We start from the raw sequence: 18,107 nt of genomic DNA on the forward strand, positions 1-18,107 counted from the left end.
GAAATGAAGGAATGCCCCTGAGGGACAATCCTCATTGCAAAATGAAGTGTCGCTGACAGGGACCGTAGCTGTCTCCTGGTACAAACTCGTGAGATAGTGAAGGTGTGAATGACCGACCTGATCTGGGACCATTTGTTGGGAGGTATGCTGGCCTGCATGGAGCAGGTGTCATGAGTGATGCCTAGGAAGGTGATGGACTGGGCAAGAAGCGGAAGTCTGGTACTGCCTAAGTAGGAATGTTGCATTCTGTAGTTTGCGACGTATGTTCGGCCTGGCAACGCTTGCACTGCCTACAAGCTCGATGTGTAGCGACCTTGTCTGCAAAGGTGAAGGGTCGCCCTTCGAATACAGAATGTAGTTCAAAGAAACATGTGACCATAGCTAACGCCTGATGAGCAGCCTAAATAACGTATGTAAATTGAACATGTTGAAAAGGATGCTGCAGAGTGATGTGAAGGTAAAACCCTTGTACTACACACCCGACACAATGGGAAGTCCTGTTTGAGGCCAAGAACCTAGTCAACCAAGAATCTGTAGAAAAGATGACATAAGAGTCCAGGTATCCTGACCCCCCCTTGGTGAAGATGCAGAACCTATATCTGTTTTTTATTTATTTATTTATTTTTCCAAGAAAACGACATCCAACCTGGTGCAGGATGAACAACCTGAACTCAACTGACCTAACAAAGAAAAGACAGACGAGAAAATTTGAGTGGCCGGGTAGAGTGCCACTGGAGACGAGCTTGCAATGTGTTGCGAGAGATTAGCTTCAATGGAAGGCAAAAAACAAGCAGTAGCGAAACATTTATGGGGATTACCAAGGCCATGCTGACTGAGCATGTAAAAGAGTAATTTGAATGGCCCACCTAAAAAAAGCAGGTTTATACTAGAGTGAAACTTGCAAAAAATACATAAATGTAAATGATAGTGACTTACATCATATAATCACAATAAAAGCAGCCATTCAAAATAAATATAGAGATATATAAAAATAATACTAAAAACACTTGGTTAGCAGAGTCCCTTATAATATTGCAGAAACACTCTTGTTACGTTTTAAAAAGTGGCAAGCTTCAATATGCTGTTCATATATGGACATTTGCGATGTGGTTCAGTAGTATCATAAGGCAGTTTTGATCGTGAAGAAACGCCTTCCACCACACACTTCACCAGGGCTGGACTGGGACAAAAATTTGGCCCTGGACTTCATCCAGACCAGCCCACTTTAATTTTGCAAGCAAACAAGCACAAAAACAGTGTACAGTATAAAACTATACGTAATTGTGCAAAAAAACATATGTAGCATAACATAAGGAGTCCTCACTAACCTCTTTTATTATTTCACTTATTCTCCGCTGTATTTTTCTCATCTTTCTCACATCACTGCATGAAGTTGAGGGTAAGCCGCGCAGCCATTACTTTGTCACAGAAACTGGCCCACTGAGTCATCGGCCCACCGGGAAACTCCCTGTAGTCCCAATGGCCAGTACATGCCTGCACTTCACCATGTGAAAACCCCTTTGGGGATGCACTTACCACATATGCAGAGAAAATATGCCTTGAATATACACACTGGCTCTCCAGCGCTCTGAAAAACTCCCACAACACTGAAACTGTGATAGCTGCAATCCCCTGTATAGTAGCAATGACACTGGGAGAGGTAGGGCTAGCACTAGGATTCAATCAGGCTTTGCAGCATGCACATGTGCTGGCAGTACACCAGCATTCAGCCCATCGTCAGCTGTGACCAAGGTGGGATAGGCAATCTAACAACTTGGGTACATTCAGGCTGCTCATACATAGTTTGAATCTCAGCCAGTCTCTGCTAAAGCAACCGAGATTCCAACCATCTATAGCTGGCCTGATCTGCACTCTAGCTGCAATCTTCACACAGGCCCAATCCAGTTTTTCTCACCAGGGAAACTGTTCATGGATCCCTTGCTAAACTGGGCAGGCGACTGACTGTCTGTGTCCGCTCATGCTGTTGGTATACACCCAACTGCCCTCTGATCCAGCCAGACAGAGGGGAACCGACACCCTTCCATTTTTTTCTTTTTGCCAGATCACATCAAATTGGAGGTAGGCAGGTGTAAACTAACAAATTTCCATTTAACTATGCCTCTCCATAGAGAACAATGGATGGTCCAATCAGGTTTGCCTGAAAGACAGGCGAACCTGATCGAACAGCCTGTGTGAAAGGGGCCTGAAAAGTAATCGGCATTGATTGCTTTTCAGAGCATTCGCTAGTTTAGTGAACCTAATAAGTCACTCTAATGCTACCCATTTTGCTGTCCTTTCATATTGCTGTCCTTTTAACATGGTGACATAAGCTTACATCTATGGTACACATGTGTAAAGTTACTTTCACCCTGCTAAAAGGACAGCAATAGGGCTGGCAATATAGTGACTGTTATTAACAGGGGGGCACAGGCTATGCACTGTTCATGCTCCTTTAGCAGTTTTTTTTTATATTTCCCTCAGCTCAATTTCTGCAGCAGCTTCTTTGCAGAGGAATTCCATCCCACCAACAAAGGCAGCCAGGGCTGCTGATAGAAATCATGGGGCCCTGTACAGCCTACCGTACAGGACCCCCTTCAGCTCCACCCCTGGTCCCGCCCCTGGTCCCCCCCTTCAGCCCCAGCCCTGGCTCTGACCCTGGCCCCTCCCAAGACCCCACCTTGAAACTGTCTTTGCAGCACATTATGGCATTGGCGGCATGGGTGGCACTGTCCTCTGCAAGCAGCACATGGGCCATAACGCATGTGCTACCTGCAAACAGTGGCACCCATGCCACCAATGCAATATTGTGCTGAAGACAGTGCCACCCATGACGCTAATGCCATAACACATGTGCTGCCTGCTGACAATGCCACCATGCCATTTTTGTTTTACATTACATTAATTCATTTTCTGTTAAGGTTGCCCGGGCCCAGTACAACAGGGCCAGTTGTACTTGCCTAATAGTGGCCCTGAAGGCAGAACAAGGTTCTGCAGTGATGTACAGTGCACCATGTGTACCTATTGGCTAAGGAGAGAGCAGGAGGTAGGCCTGTCTCCTCAGCCAATAAGTAGCTGAAAGGCTCTTAAGTCCCTCCCTCATAACATCTCCCAAATCCCAGCCAACTTCACTGTGCTTACTATGTACTTAGCCTGCGGCATCTCTCCCACCCCCTCTCTCCTGCACACTTCCTGGTTGCCCGGGCCCCTCCAGATGCTACATGTGTGGTGGCCCTGCCTGTCAGGGTGCCTGTGCTGAGCCTTATCCAAAGCCAAAAATGGCTAAAATGGTCACAAGAGCATCAGAACTAAACCGGGATGAATTTATGAATGGTATAAGAAACACAAGATTGAGGGGTTGACTTGACATCCAAATTCTCCAAATCTCAATCTAATCGAGCATCTGTGGCATGTGTTGGAAAAACAAGTCAGATCCAAAGGATCTGCTATCTGTTTGGTGCAAAATACCACAGCATATCTTGAGGTTCATGCCTTGATAGGCTAGGGTGGATGGCCATAATGTTATGGCTGATTGTGGTATGCAATTGCTGTTCACCTGTGCGTGTGTTTTTACATCTGTGCCTTTTACATATAAAACCTTGCCTTATTATTATGAATATCACTTTTAATCTTTTATTTTTTTATTTTTACTTAATTGCTATAACAGGGGAGCTGATAAACTCCTCAACATTTAGTATGTAAGGGGCTTATTTTACTCCTATTGTCTCCCTTGCACTATCCTGTCCTGCACTGTCCCTGAGCTGATTGAGGACCGAAATCCCTCAATAAAGCGTAACTCCACTTTTGTTGAGAAAAAACATTGCCCCTGGGTGATCTATGTAGATTGGAAGGATTATAACAACCTTTGTTGCAGATTCCTACATTTTGAAGAAATCCATGTGTGTGTGTCTGTGCCTCTGTACTGAGTGGGTCTAATGAGTGGTTTCATAATTAACTGTCAAGTGTTCAGCTGCAGGGCACTAACAAGGAAATCTGCTGGGCCTGCATCCCTATAAATGTGTTCCTATTGAAAGTATCTCTCCAAAAATGACATTTTTCTTGCAGGGGATACCTGAAATCTGACTTTATTTTTCTCAGAAATCTGCCTATCGCACAAGTGGAAAATGTATGTTTCTGCGGAGTGGTCTGTACACACTCTGTGTTCAGAACAATTCCATGTAGTCATATTGCATTGCATTCTCAGAAAATTACAGTGCCTGCAGATTGAAAAGGAAAGTTCAATGTAATAGCATTCAATTACAATATGATTAGTGTCGCAATTATATGTGCTATATTATTTTTTTCTTCATTTGCAATTTTTTTTCCCCACGAAATTGGAGTTACCCTTTAAGCATCTATCACAGGAGCAGCCGACTGTCATCTGACAGCTGTGAACCCAGATATGCTCAGGGCAGGGCAACTGTGAGTTTCCTCCCAGAAGGAGAGTTTGAGCATTGGATCTGTCCTCATAGTTCCCGCCAGCTATCTTTTTATTTTTATTTATTTTTTTTGTTTGTTTTTGTGATCCCAAGTTTCCAAAAGGTTGCGCCAATTGAAATCTTTTGGTTTAATTACAGGTAACGTGGCCTGGATACATGTGCTTGCCGCTCGTCAGATGCAGCTGAACTCGCATGTTCTTGGAGGACAGGTGTACTACTCATATGATGACACCCCGTGTAAGCTTTTAAAAAACGTGCATCTGGAATTATTCGCTGAATTAGACCCGGATATACAAATTGGGTCCCAGATTCCTTACTGGAAGATGTGGTTGATTATAATGATTTACAACTCGCTAAGATTCATTTTGAAGCCTTTTTGGAAACTGAAACCCTTTATAACTTTACCAATCCTGAAGCTATTGAATGTTGCATTCTACTGTGACACCGATAAGGCATTCAGACACTTTGGCTACAAGCCCTATTACAGCTGGGTGGAAAGCAAGCAGAGGACCTGCCAATGGCTGAAACAGACAACTGAGGACCTGAGAAAGACTAAAAAGAATTCTTGAAGGCTAATTTGATAAATGTTTAAACAAAAATAAGAGCCAGAGCTACCATATTATAACAAGCTTTTACAGTGCCTTGCGAAAGTATTCGGCCCCCTTGAACTTTTCAACCTTTTGCATAATTTCAGGCTTCAAACATAAAGATATACAATTTTAATTTTTTGTGAAGAATCACCAACAAGTGGGACACAATTGTGAAGTGGAACGAAATCTATTGGATATTTTAAACTTTTTTAACAAATAAAAAACTGAAAAGTGGTGCGTGGCCCCTTTACTTTCAGTCCAGCAAACTCACTCCAGAAGTTCAGCGAGGATCTCTGAATGATCCAATGTTGTCCTAAATGACTGATGGTGATAAATAGAATCCACCTGTGTGTAATCAAGTCTCTGTATAAATGCATCTCCTCTGTGATAGTCTCAGGGTTCTGTTGAAAGCACAGAGAGCATCATGAAGACCAAGGAACACACCAGGCAGGTCTGTAATACTGTTGTGGAGAAGTTTAAAGCCAGATTTGGATACAAAAAGATTTCCCAAGCTTTAAACATCCCAAGGAGCACTGTGCAAGCGATCATTTTGAAATGGAAGGAGTATCGGACCACTGAAAATCTACCAAGACCTGGCCGTCCCTCTAAACTTTCAGCTCAGACAAGGAGAAGACTGATCAGAGATGCAGCCAAGAGGCCCATGATCACTCTGGATGAACTGCAGAGAACTACAGCTGAGGTGGGAGAGTCTGTCCATAGGACAACAATCAGTTGTACACTGCACAAATCTGGCCTTTATGGAAGAGTGGCAAGAAGAAAGCCATTTCTCAAAGATATCCATAAAAAGTCTTGTTTAAAGTTTGCCACAAGCCACCTGGGAGACACACCAAACATGTGGAAGAAGGTGCTCTGGTCAGATGAAACCAAAATCAAACTTTTTGCCCACAATGCAAAATGATATGTTTGGCGTAAAAGCAACATAGCTCATCACCCTCAACACACCATCCCCACTGTCAAACAAACATGGTGGTGGCAGCATCATGGTTTGGGCCTGCTTTTCTTCAGCAGGGACAGGGAAGATGGTTAAAATTGAGGGGAAGATGGAGCCAAATACAGGTCCATTCTGGATGAAAACCTGTTGGAGTCTGCAAAAGACCTGAAACTGGGACGGAGATTTATCTTCCAACAAGACAATGATCCCAAACATACAGCAAAATCTACAAAGGAATGGTTCACAAATAAACGTATCCAGGTGTTAGAATGGCCAAGTCAAAGTCCAGACCTGAATCCAATCGAGAATCTGTGGAAAGAGCTGAAAACTGCTGTTCACAAACGCTCTCCATCCAACCTCACTGAGCACGAGCTGTTTTGCAAGGAAGAATGGGCAAGAATTTCAGTCTCTCGATGTGCAAAACTGATAGAGACATACCCCAAGCGACTTGCAGCTGTAATCGCAGCAAAAGATGGCTCTACAAAGTATTAACGCAAGGGGGCCGAATAATTTTGCACGCCCCACTTTTCATTTTTTTTATTAGTTAAAAAAGTTTAAAAAATCCAATAGATTTCGTTCCACTTCACAATTGTGTCCCACTTGGTGATTCTTTACAAAAAAGAAAATTTTTATATCTTTATTAGGGATGAGCTTCGAGTTCGAGTCGAACTCATGTTCTACTCGAACATTGCCTGTTCGCCTGTTCAGCGAACAGTGAACAATTTGGGCTGTTCGCAGCAAATTCGAAAAGCCGGAACACCCTATACAAGTCTATGGGAAAAATCTAAAGTGCTAATTTTAAAGGGTAATATGCAGGTTACTGTCCTAAAAAGTGTTTGGGGACCCGGGTCCTGCCCCAGGGGACATGGATCAATGCAAAAAAAAGTTTTAAAAACGCCCATTTTTTCAGGAGCAATGATTTTAATAATGATTAAAGTGAAACAATAAAAGTTTAATATTCCTTTAAATTTCGTAGCTGGGGGGTATCTATAGTATGCCTGTGAAGGGGCGCATGTTTCTGGTGCTTAGAACAGTCCCTGCACAAAGCGTCATTTGTGCAGGAAAAAAAGTCTTTTAAAATCACTTGCGGCTATTGTCGGGTCCCGTAATACAGAGAACACTCAATGAGTGTTCTCTGCATTAGCCGACAATTCATTCATTCATTGATAAAAAATAAAAATAAAAAAAAGCGTGGGGGTTCCCCTAAATTCAATTACCAGGCCCTTCAGGTCTGACATGGATATTAAGGGGAACCCCGTGTCAAATTAAAAAAAAAATTGACGTGGGGGTCCCCCTAAATATCCATAACTAGACCCTTCAGGTCTGATATGGATATTAAGGGGAACCCCGCATCAAATTTTAAAAAAAATTGACGTGGGGGTCCCCCTAAAAATCCATATCAGACCCTTTATCCGAGCACGCAACCTGGCAGGCCGCAGGAAAAGAGGGGGGGACGAGAGAGCGGCCCCCCCTCCCTCCTGAACCGTACCAGGCCACATACCCTCAACATTGGGAGGATGCTTTGGGGGTCTGTGACCCCTCAAAGCACCTTGTCCCCATGTTGATGAGGACAAGGGCCTCATCCTCACAACCCTGGCCGTTGGTTGTGAGGGTCTGCGGGCGGGGGGCTTATCAGAATCTGGAAGCCCCCTTTAACAAGGGGACCCCCAGATCCCGCCCCCCCCCTGTTTGAAATGGTAAGGGGGTACAAAAGTACCCCTACCATTTCACAAAGAAAGTGTCAAAATGGTTAAATAAGACAAACACACTTTTGAAAAATTCCTTTATTAAAAATGAAAATATTTATAAAAAATAAAAAAAAGATTCCAGCGCTGGGATCTCTGCAGTGTCTCCGGAGTGGAGACAGAAGAAGGATGTATGGACAGCGCTGGACTGAGAGATCCCCCGTCGCTGGATATGATCATCCATCGCTGGACCCCGGAGACCCGTCGCTGGATAGCAAGAGTGGATTAGCACCGCTGGAATCTTTTTTTTATTTTTTTTATTTTTAATAAAGGAATTTTTCAAAAGTGTGTTTGTCTTATTTAACCATTTTGACACTTTCTTTCTGAAATGGTAGGGGTACTTTTGTACCCCCTTACCATTTCAAACAGGGGGGGGCGGGATCTGGGGGTCCCCTTGTTAAAGGGGGCTTCCAGATTCTGATAAGCCCCCCGCCCGCAGACCCTCACAACCAACGGCCAGGGTTGTGAGGATGAGGCCCTTGTCCTCATCAACATGGGGACAAGGTGCTTTGAGGGGTCACAGACCCCCAAAGCATCCTCCCAATGTTGAGGGTATGTGGCCTGGTACGGTTCAGGAGGGAGGGGGGGCCGCTCTCTTGTCCCCCCCTCTTTTCCTGCGGCCTGCCAGGTTGCGTGCTCGGATAAAGGGTCTGATATGGATTTTACGGGGACCCCCACGTCAATTTTTTTTTAAAATTTGATGCGGGGTTCCCCTTAATATCCATATCAGACCTGAAGGGTCTGGTTATGGATATTTAGGGGGACCCCCACGTCAATTTTTTTTTAAATTTGACACAGGGTTCCCCTTAATATCCACGTCAGACCTGAAGGGCCTGGTAATTGAATTTAGGGGAACCCCACGCTTTTTTTTTTTTTTTTATCAATGAATGAATGAATTGTCGGCTAATGCAGAGAACACTCATTGAGTGTTCTCTGTATTACGGGACCCGACAATAGCCGCAAGTGATTTTAAAAGACTTTTTTTCCTGCACAAATGACACTTTGTGCAGGGACAGTTCTAAGCACCAGAAACATGCGCCCCTTCACAGGCATACTATAGATACCCCCCAGCTACGTAATTTAAAGGAATATTACACTTTTATTGTTTCACTTTAATCATTATTAAAATCACTGCTCCTGAAAAAACGGCCGTTTTTAAAACTTTTTTTTGCATTGATCCATATCCCCTGGGGCAGGACCCGGGTCCCCAAACACTTTTTAGGACAGTAACCTGCATATTACCCTTTAAAATGAGCACTTTAGATTGTGAACGTTCGAGTCCCATAGACTTTAATAGGGTTCAAAAGTTCACACGAAGTTTAGGTCTGTTCGCAGGTTCTGGTGCGAACCGAACAGGGGGGTGTTCGGCTCATCCCTAATCTTTATGTTTGAAGCCTGAAATGTGGCAAAAGGTTGAAAAGTTCAAGGCCGAATACTTTCGCAAGGCACTGTATTTAAAATGAATCTGTCTTGACATATAATTCTAATTACACACTCCAAAATAATATACCTCACCCCTCTGTTAAAATATACTTTTGAAGTCTCACATTTATCTGTTTAAAGTCCTGTGCACTTGCATGTTGTGACTTCTTGCTTGGACATTCTTTAAAATCCCTTTTTCTTTTCTCAGTGAGCAGTGGTCTGTGCTGGCAGAGCTGAGAAACATCCACACCCCCTCAGCACAAGTATCCTCATACAGCCTTGTATTTCAGAGAAGGGGAGGAGGCGTATATGGCCAAGTCTATATAAGTTTAATGAGCGCATGAGGTATAACTCCTTTTAGACTGCACAATCATATTTAAATACCCTGCACAAATGCTGTAACAGGAAAGTGGAGATAAAAGCTATGCAATAGCGGTCCTTGGTATAACCTCTATCTGGCAGCATCTTTATTTCTGTGACTTTAATTTGGCTTCAAAAGTTGTAACTAAATATACCTAAATGGCTAATTTTCCCGTTTGCCTGGAGTTGACATGTTCCCACAATGCCTTAAAAGGATAAGTTCACCTTTTCCTAAAAAAATAATAGTAATAATAAATGCATATATTTTTGCCAGGTTAATAAACGTGCATTTATTTATTTTTTTAACAGGAGCGGTGCAAAGTATTGCATTAGCAAAAAGCAGATTGTGGGCGAACTTTCAGGCTCCTGCACACACTCCCTCCAGCTTTTCAGCCTGTGTTTCTGCAGACTCCTGTGAATGACGCGGCTGTGTGAATAAAGCCCCATACAGCCCACTGTTTTTTCTTTTTGTTTTTTTTTTAAATGTGACAGCGGGTGTGGGTAGATTATCTCCTGTCTGCTGTCACAGGATCTAGGGATTTGGGAGGAGAACTCTGAACATTTTACATCCTAAATGTGAGTCACAACACAAAGTCAAATATAAGAAAATGTATTGCGTGAAAAAAATACATATATTCTAAAACACATATCATTATACATGTATACCAACAGTGAAAAATCATCAAATAACATTCAAAAACCTTCAAGTTTGAAAAGACCTGACGTCAACATATGACAATGGAGCTGAGGCTGTCCATTAATCAAGATGGTCTGTGCTTAAATTCTCTGTGTTTTGCAAGATAAAAACACCATTCCTCAAGAGAAGCACACAGAGATATCTGAAGATAGAACACACGAGAGGTTAGAAGGTGTGTGTGTGTGTGTGTGTGTGTGTGTGTGTGTGTGTGTGTGTGTATGTGTGTATATATATATATATATATATATATATATACAGTGGTGTGAAAAAGTGTTTGCCCCCTTCCTCATTTCCTGTTCCTTTGCATGTTTGTCACACTTAAGTGTTTCGGAACATCAAACCAATTTAAACAATAGTCAAGGACAACACAAGTAAACACAAAATGCAATTTTTAAATGAAGGTGTTTATTATTAAAGGTGAAAAAAAATCCAAACCATCATGGCCCTGTGTGAAAAAGTGATTGCCCCCTAAACCTAATAACTGGTTGGGCCACCCTTAGCAGCAACAACTGCAACCAAGCGTTTGCGATAACGTGCAATGAGGCTTTTACAGCGTCCTGGAGGAATTTTGGCCCACTCATCTTTGCAGAATTGTCCTAATTCAGTTACATTAGAGGGTTTTCGAGCATGAACGGCCTTTTTAAGGTCATACCACAACATCTCAATAGGATTCAGGTCAGGACTTTGGCTAGGCCACTCCAAAGTCTTCATTTTGTTTTTCTTCAGCCATTCGGTGGTGGACTTGCTGGTGTGTTTAGGATCATTGTCCTGCTGCAGAACCCAAGTTCGTTTCAGCTTGAGTACACGAACAGATGGTCGGACATTCTCCTTCAGGATCTCTTGGTAGACAGCAGAATTCATAGTTCCTTTTATCATGGCAAGTCTTCCAGGTCCTGAAGCAGCAAAACAGCCCCAGACCATCACACTACCACCACCATATTTTACTGTTGGTATAATGTTCTTTTTATGAAATGCAGTGTTCCTTCTATGCCAGATATACTTGGACACACACCTACTAAAGAGTTCCACTTTTGTCTCATCGGTCCACAGAATGTTGTCCCAAAAGTCTTGGGGATCATCAAGATGTGTTGTGGAGAAACTGAGACGAGCTTTGATGTTCTTTTTGCTCAGCAGTGGTTTTCTCCTTGGAACTCTGCCATGCAGGCCATTTTTGCCCAGTCTTTTCCTGATGGTGGAGGCATGAACGCTGACCTTAACTGAGGCAAGTGAGGCCTGCAGTTCCTTGGACGTTGTTGTGGGGTCTTTTGTGACCTCTTGGATGAGTCGTCGCTGCGCTCTTGGGGTAATTTTGGGCGGCCGGCCACTCCTGGGAAGGTTCACCATTGTTCCATGTCTTCGCCATTTGTGGATAATGGCTCTCACTGTGGTTCGCTGGATTCCCAAAGCTTTGGAAATGGCTTTATAACCCTTTCCAGACTGATAGATCTCAATTACTTTCTTTCTCAATTGTTCCTGAATTTCTTTGGGTCTCGGCATGATGTGTAGCTTTTAAGGATCTTCTGGTGGACCTTACTGTGTCAAGCAGCTCCTATTTAAGTGATGCCTTGATTGTGAACAGGTGTGGCAATAATCAGGCCTGGGTGTGGCTAGAGAAATTGAACTCAGGTGTGGACAACCACAGTTATAGTATGTTTTAACAAGGGGGGCAATCACTTTTTCACACAGGGCCATGATGGTTTGGATTTTTTTTCACCTTTAATAATAAACACCTTCATTTACAAATTGCATTTTGTGTTTACTTGTGTTGTCCTTGACTATTGTTTAAATTGGTTTGATGTTCCGAAACACTTAAGTGTGACAAACATGCAAAGGAACAGGAAATGAGGAAGGGGGCAAACACTTTTTCACACCACTGTATATATAAAAATCCCCATCGGGCTTGATGTTAAAAACTAAAAACTTACATAATTATGAAGTCTGGATAACGCCTTCACGTAGATGAAATATAATGAACTTATAATAAAAATCCAATAGCTAAATCTTCCAAATGTGTAACAGGCCAGGAGGTGGCCATCCCAGATGCACATCAGACTCTACCTGGGAGTTGTAGAGATGTGAGGAAGATGGAAAGAACAGCTGCTCAATATGTGGATCTCCAGGCGTCCCAACAGATCGCAATGAAAAGCCAAAAACTAAAAATTTTAATTTCAAACCATCACATAAAAAAATGAATGTATAATTAAAAAAATTATATATATTTATTATCAATTATAAAGTAAGACAAATATGCTGTGCTTAGACTCTAAAACAACAAAAATGTGTCTTATAAAAACAAAGTGGCGAGTGCTGTTCATAATGGAGACTTTGTGCCATACAAAATGAAACCTACTTACTGAGAGCTGATGTGTGCAGTTGTTAAGCTGTCAGCCCATAATGAGGGATGTTGGTATCACTGAGTCAAGAAGACCCACTGCACAAAAATAAATTGTGAAAACAATACAGGAGTGCATATGGATAAAAACATTTCCAGGCAATAAAGTCCAGAAATCAATACAAAACAAATAAAGTGTCCTAATACATAACAAATTAAAAAAAAGACCATACCTAATGGAGGTCTGTGATCAAGTGCACCGTCCACTTCCAGCTGCAGATGGAAAGCAACTGAGTCGAGCCATGGGCTAATAAAGCCCAGGTGCTTGACAGCCCCGCCCTTTTAGCATCACCATGCTAGAGGAGCAGAAATCAGCCAATGGGCTCGTGTCAGAGCATAATGCAAAGGGGGAGGCGCAAACAACACAGCCGATGGAAATTACAGACAGGTCAGGGATGGGACAGGGCCACCAAGTAGCTCCACCAAATCCCAAGTTTCACAGTGAGTGCGATTTCAAACACTCGCACACATGCAGCCACGTCACAAGGCCAAAGGGGCCCTGGCGAAGATGTAAAAGCAGTCTCCGGAACTAGAAGCTGTAGGTGATGTCAAGTCCATCTGTCCCCTGTGGCGGAAGGGGACATAAATATCACGAAGTACATGGGGGACACCATGGGTGAAACCACCTAAGTGATAACCCAAGGGCTGCATGGTAAAAATGGGCTTGCAACTCCCAAGGAATGACCAAAGCGCTCGGGGGGGGTTAAAAAAAAAAAAGGAAGAGCAAAAGACCCCAGAAACCCCCACCACATCCATTTCCAGATAAATCATGTGGCACTACAAATTTAAATCTGTAAGACATTAACATATACAAAAATAGAAAATAAAAATACAATACATTATATATATATATATATATATATATATATATATATATAACCCAAATATATTCAAACAGACAAAAAGGGGCTTAAAAGAGGAAGCCTCACCCAACCCATGGGCATGAGTTGCCCTGAGAGAGTGTGTCCACCTCCTCTCTCTCTGCGGTATATACCTATCCCAATCAACCCTGCGTGGGTCCTTAGGGGTGTGTTTCAGAGCCAGGAACTGGGCCTTAAAGGGGCAGTATGCATGACTGTCAATTGCACGTCTTCCTAAAGGGTAATAAAGGTCCCCAATTTTTATTGCATAAGCATGGTCATGTATATGTCTCCAAAACTCCCTGAAAGTTTTTGAGCATGTGTGGCGGCAAACAGGTGAGGCAAGACAAAGACAAGTTTGTCTTGCCTACAATTAAGCATGGCGGTTGGAGTGACATAGTCTGGGGCTGCATGAGTGCTACCGGCACTGGAGAGCTACAGTTCATTGAGGGAACCATGAATCCTAACATGTTCTGCGACATACTGAAGCAGAGCATGATCCCCTCCCTTCGGAGACTGGACCACAGGGCAGTATTCCAACATAACCCCAAACACACCTCCAGGATTACCACTGCCTTGCTAAAGAAGCAGAGGGTAAATGTAATGGACTGACCAAGCATGTCTACAGACCTAAACCCTATTGAGCCTCTGTGGGTCATCCTCAAACAGAAGGTGGAGGAAGCGCAAGATCTTTAACTTCCACCAGCTCTTTGATGTCGTCATGGAGGAGTGGAAAAGGACTCCAGTCTCAACCTGTGAAGCTCTGTGAAGCTCTGGTGAACTCCATGCCCAAGATTAAGACAGTCCTGGAAAATAATGGTGGCCACACAAACACTTTGGGCCCAATTTGGACATTTTCACATAGGGATGTACTCACTTTTGTTGCCAGCAGTTTAGACATTAATGGCTGTGTGTTGAGTTATTTTGAGGGGGCAGCAAATTTACACTGTTATTCAAGCTGTACACTCAGTACTTTACATTGTAGCAAAGTGTAATTTATTCAGTGTTGTCACATAAAAAGATGTAATAAAATATTTACAAAATTGTGAGGGGTGTACTGACTTTTGTGAGATACTGTACCACTTATAAATTGTTCCCTATAACATAGTAAAATTCACTTTTTAAATTCTGGTCCATGATAACTAAAGACAAAATAATTTTACGCCAGCCACCTATTTCTGTTTCCCCATTTTTAGACTCATGTGTGACAAGTTTTGACATCCAGAAACATTTTTAAAGAAATCAAAATGATGTAGGCTGTCAATGCATTCTTCTTGGAAAATGCTAGTTGCCCAGTTGGCATGTCAATCCATTGTTTTAAAAATCTTCTGGGTCACTAGCGCAGATAAAATCTGCAGACAATGATGTCAGAAATCTTGACTTGCATCCTCAGTCCTGCTCCATGAGCCAGTATATCATAGCCATAGTATTAACACTACAACCAGTCCACTCTATTTAGAAGGAAGTTAGCAATGCAGCCCTTCATCATTTTTTTTCAACAACTTTCCATCAAATGGAACTATTATGATTTTTTGTCAATTTTATTTAGATAAAATGTTTTAAAGTTTAACTGACCTTATACTTTTATTTGTTCAAAATCCTTATTTCATAAATAACATTTAAATACAGGGAGATTCCAAAATGTACCATGCCTCCGCATTTTCTAAATGATCCTGCAGACTGAATATCCAGAAGGTCTGTTTAAGAGAGAGATGGGAGTGCGCCTCTCAACTGTCGCATTATTTGTGTGTGTAAACTGTTTTCCTGCTGCTCAAGTCTGTTTACTACAATGTACTAGGTGAGCTACAAAAAATATAGAGACCTGGCCTGGTGGGTACAAGTGGCAAAACTTGAAATATGCATGTGCAGTATTTCATAGTTGTTTGGCTAAAAAGACATTTCAAATATTTAAAATACATTTTTTAGTCCCAAAGTTAAAGTTAATAAAAAAGAAGAAATGGACTCAATAAACGTCTTGGTCTTTTTTGTTTGTTTGCTGTCACTCTTCTATGTTTCAATCACAGCAAAAAAAGGATATATACAAAAACATTTTTCTGAAAGTGTAAGATTTGCTATGCAACTGGTGTGACATTAAATTAGGATTCAACTAAGGTTTTACCATGCTACACATGAATACCTTATTACCTTTTACCACGTTACATATGGGGAGCTTGTTTGACACAGTAGTGATGTAACAGCCAGCACAAAGCACATGCAAAACCAGGATTTTTGTCTTACCCTTAAAACCCCCTGCTTGGAGTACATGATGGGAGAGGTCATTTTTGGACCACTGGATGCTCCCCCTCCCAGGTGATTGGCCGCTAGTAAATAGCAAGACTTGACTCAGCACCACATAACCATTCCCACTCCCAGCATTACCCCAGTTTTGTTAGCAAGCAATATTAGAGTGAAACAAGAGGAGAGGGAACTGTCTCTTGTCATGTGTTCTAAAAAAAAAAAGTATTTTACAATTAAAGCGGTAGTAAACCCGCTATTTTTTTTTTTTTTTTTAACACCTGCAAAGCAAAAAAATTCAAATTTCTAAGACATACCCAATAAAATCTAATTTCTTCATAAATTTAGACCAAAATGTATTCTGCTACATGTCTTTGATAAAAAAATTTAAAATAAATCCCAATAAGTGCATATTAATTGTTTTGAGTGAAAGTTATAATGTCTACAAAGTATGGTATATATAATTGAAAATTGATGCAAACAGTGCTACCTCTAAAATGAAAATATAGTGCAAATCCTCCCAAATATGTGCATAACATCAGCAAATCAATAAATAACATCCAGCAGTGAGGGCTTTTAAATAAAATAACAGGTGCTCTTTAAGGTAATAACATTTAACTGTTATGTTGAAAAATGTGTAGAGTGTCCTATATCATTTTAATTGTATTACTTTAAAGAGCACCTGCTTTTTTATTTTAAAGCACACACTGGATGTTATTTATTGATTGCACATATTTGGGAGGATTTGCACTATATTTTCATTTTAGAGGTCAGAGCTAGCGCTGTTAAATTGTTCCCATAATTAGAAGGTTTTTTTTTTTACTTTAGTTGAGAACAGCTGTTGCACTGATCCATAATTCTGTAGCACAGTTCAGTAATATCGTTCTGACGGACTATCCTATTTCTTGAGCCACTTAAAATGCCAGGACAGTACAAATACTCCCCAAATTACCTTTAGACAGTCTGAGGTATTTAGTAAGAGGCATGGCGAGTTTCTTGAAGTTGTAATATTTTGTCACATTTTTTTTGGAAAATGAAGAAAATACATTTTTGTTTTTTTCACATTCTGTCACTAGTGTAGTACAGCATCGTGTTGCTGTGATCAAGGATACTGACTGGTGACAGTATGTTAAAAAAAACAATTTTTAATCATTTTTAATTTTTTTTACAATTTTCTTTTCACATTTTTTTTTTACATTTTTTCATTTCACATACTTTCACCAGAGTAGTTCAGTAACACCATAGTGGCACTGTACTACTCTGGGGGGATAATTATGGACTTTTTTTATTTTTTTACACTTTGCTGTTACAGTGATTATAACTGTAACAGCAATGTTTTGAACTGTAATAAATGGGTTTCATTCATAATAGCTGTAATTACTGGTGGTCTGTAATTGGTACAGGGTGCTGTGATTGGCCAAGGTACCATGTGATAGCTGTGGGCCAATCACAGCATTACAAAACTAAAAACCCATTCATAACAGTTGTGTTTACACTGGGATCAAGTGATCACAAAGTGATCACATAATCCACCGCCCGTTCAAAGCAGTTGGGTACAGGGAGCAGCAATCTGCTGTGTCCAAAGTGACGTGCTGCTCGCCCGAGGGAAGTGCCAGAAGATGTACAGGTACGTCGTCTGGCCTGCAGCTTCTACCCGCCCGCAGTAAAACTACTGTGGGCAGGTGGAAAGTGGTTAACAGAGAAAGAGGAATAAACAGAAAAGGTTCTAAAAGGGTCACCTGGAGGACCTTCCGACCAAGGCTGGCAACTACTGAGGCCTGAACTTCCATCTGGTAAAAGAGGTTCAGCCTGTCCCTTCTGGGAAACTCATGTAACACAAACAAAGCATCAGATTGATGAATCAAGGTTGTGGCTACCAATTAGACTTGTCTAGTCCTAAGTACATCCAGGCAGTTTAAAGCGATCTCCTTAGGATTTCTAGAAGCTGGAGAAAATAAATGCAACACTGTGTCTTGGTTTAAAGCGGCAGTAAACTCTGAAAGAAAAATCCCTAGAAATCCTAAGGCCACTATGTATAACATTTCTAAACACACCAGGATACTAATTACCCTTATACTGTTTCTGCAGCTCTTATGTATCTGTTCCAGCCAAAGTGTGCACCATATTTGAGGTTGCCCCCAATTCCATTCTTCTCTGTACTTCCACCCTTTCTACTCTGTCATAGCCAGAAACTCACGCATGTGCATAAACATTACCAAGCCTCGTTTTCATCTACCATTACTATGGCGATATAGCCCTGCCAATAAGAATACATGGTTGCTTAGTAACCTGACCTAGGGACCTGACATTATGGCTACTTTCCCTTGAGCAAGTCATGTGACGAAATGCATTGGGGCAGAGCCAGTGACGCCATCACATAAATCATAAGGGATGTCTGAGGAAACCGTATTGGTGATG

At 41.7% G+C, this 18,107-nt stretch overlaps 1 protein-coding gene across 1 annotated transcript in view; it reads left to right on the forward strand.

Moving 5' to 3' along the window:
- LOC143982098 (3 beta-hydroxysteroid dehydrogenase type 7-like) overlaps positions 1-5,663 on the forward strand; it is an 83,024-nt gene extending 77,361 nt beyond the window's left edge. The window contains exon 7 of the mRNA XM_077480521.1: positions 4,575-5,663. Coding sequence (XP_077336647.1) covers positions 4,575-5,005 — 431 coding nt within the window. The 3' untranslated portion in view covers positions 5,006-5,663. The remainder of the gene's footprint in view (positions 1-4,574) is intronic.
- The last annotated feature ends 12,444 nt before the right edge of the window (positions 5,664-18,107 follow it).

This window comes from Lithobates pipiens, unplaced genomic scaffold, assembly GCF_037356315.1.
Source record: "Lithobates pipiens isolate NorthernLeopardFrog02 unplaced genomic scaffold, aLitPip1_a1.2 Scaffold_16, whole genome shotgun sequence".
Classification (NCBI taxonomy): Eukaryota; Metazoa; Chordata; class Amphibia; order Anura; family Ranidae; genus Lithobates; species Lithobates pipiens.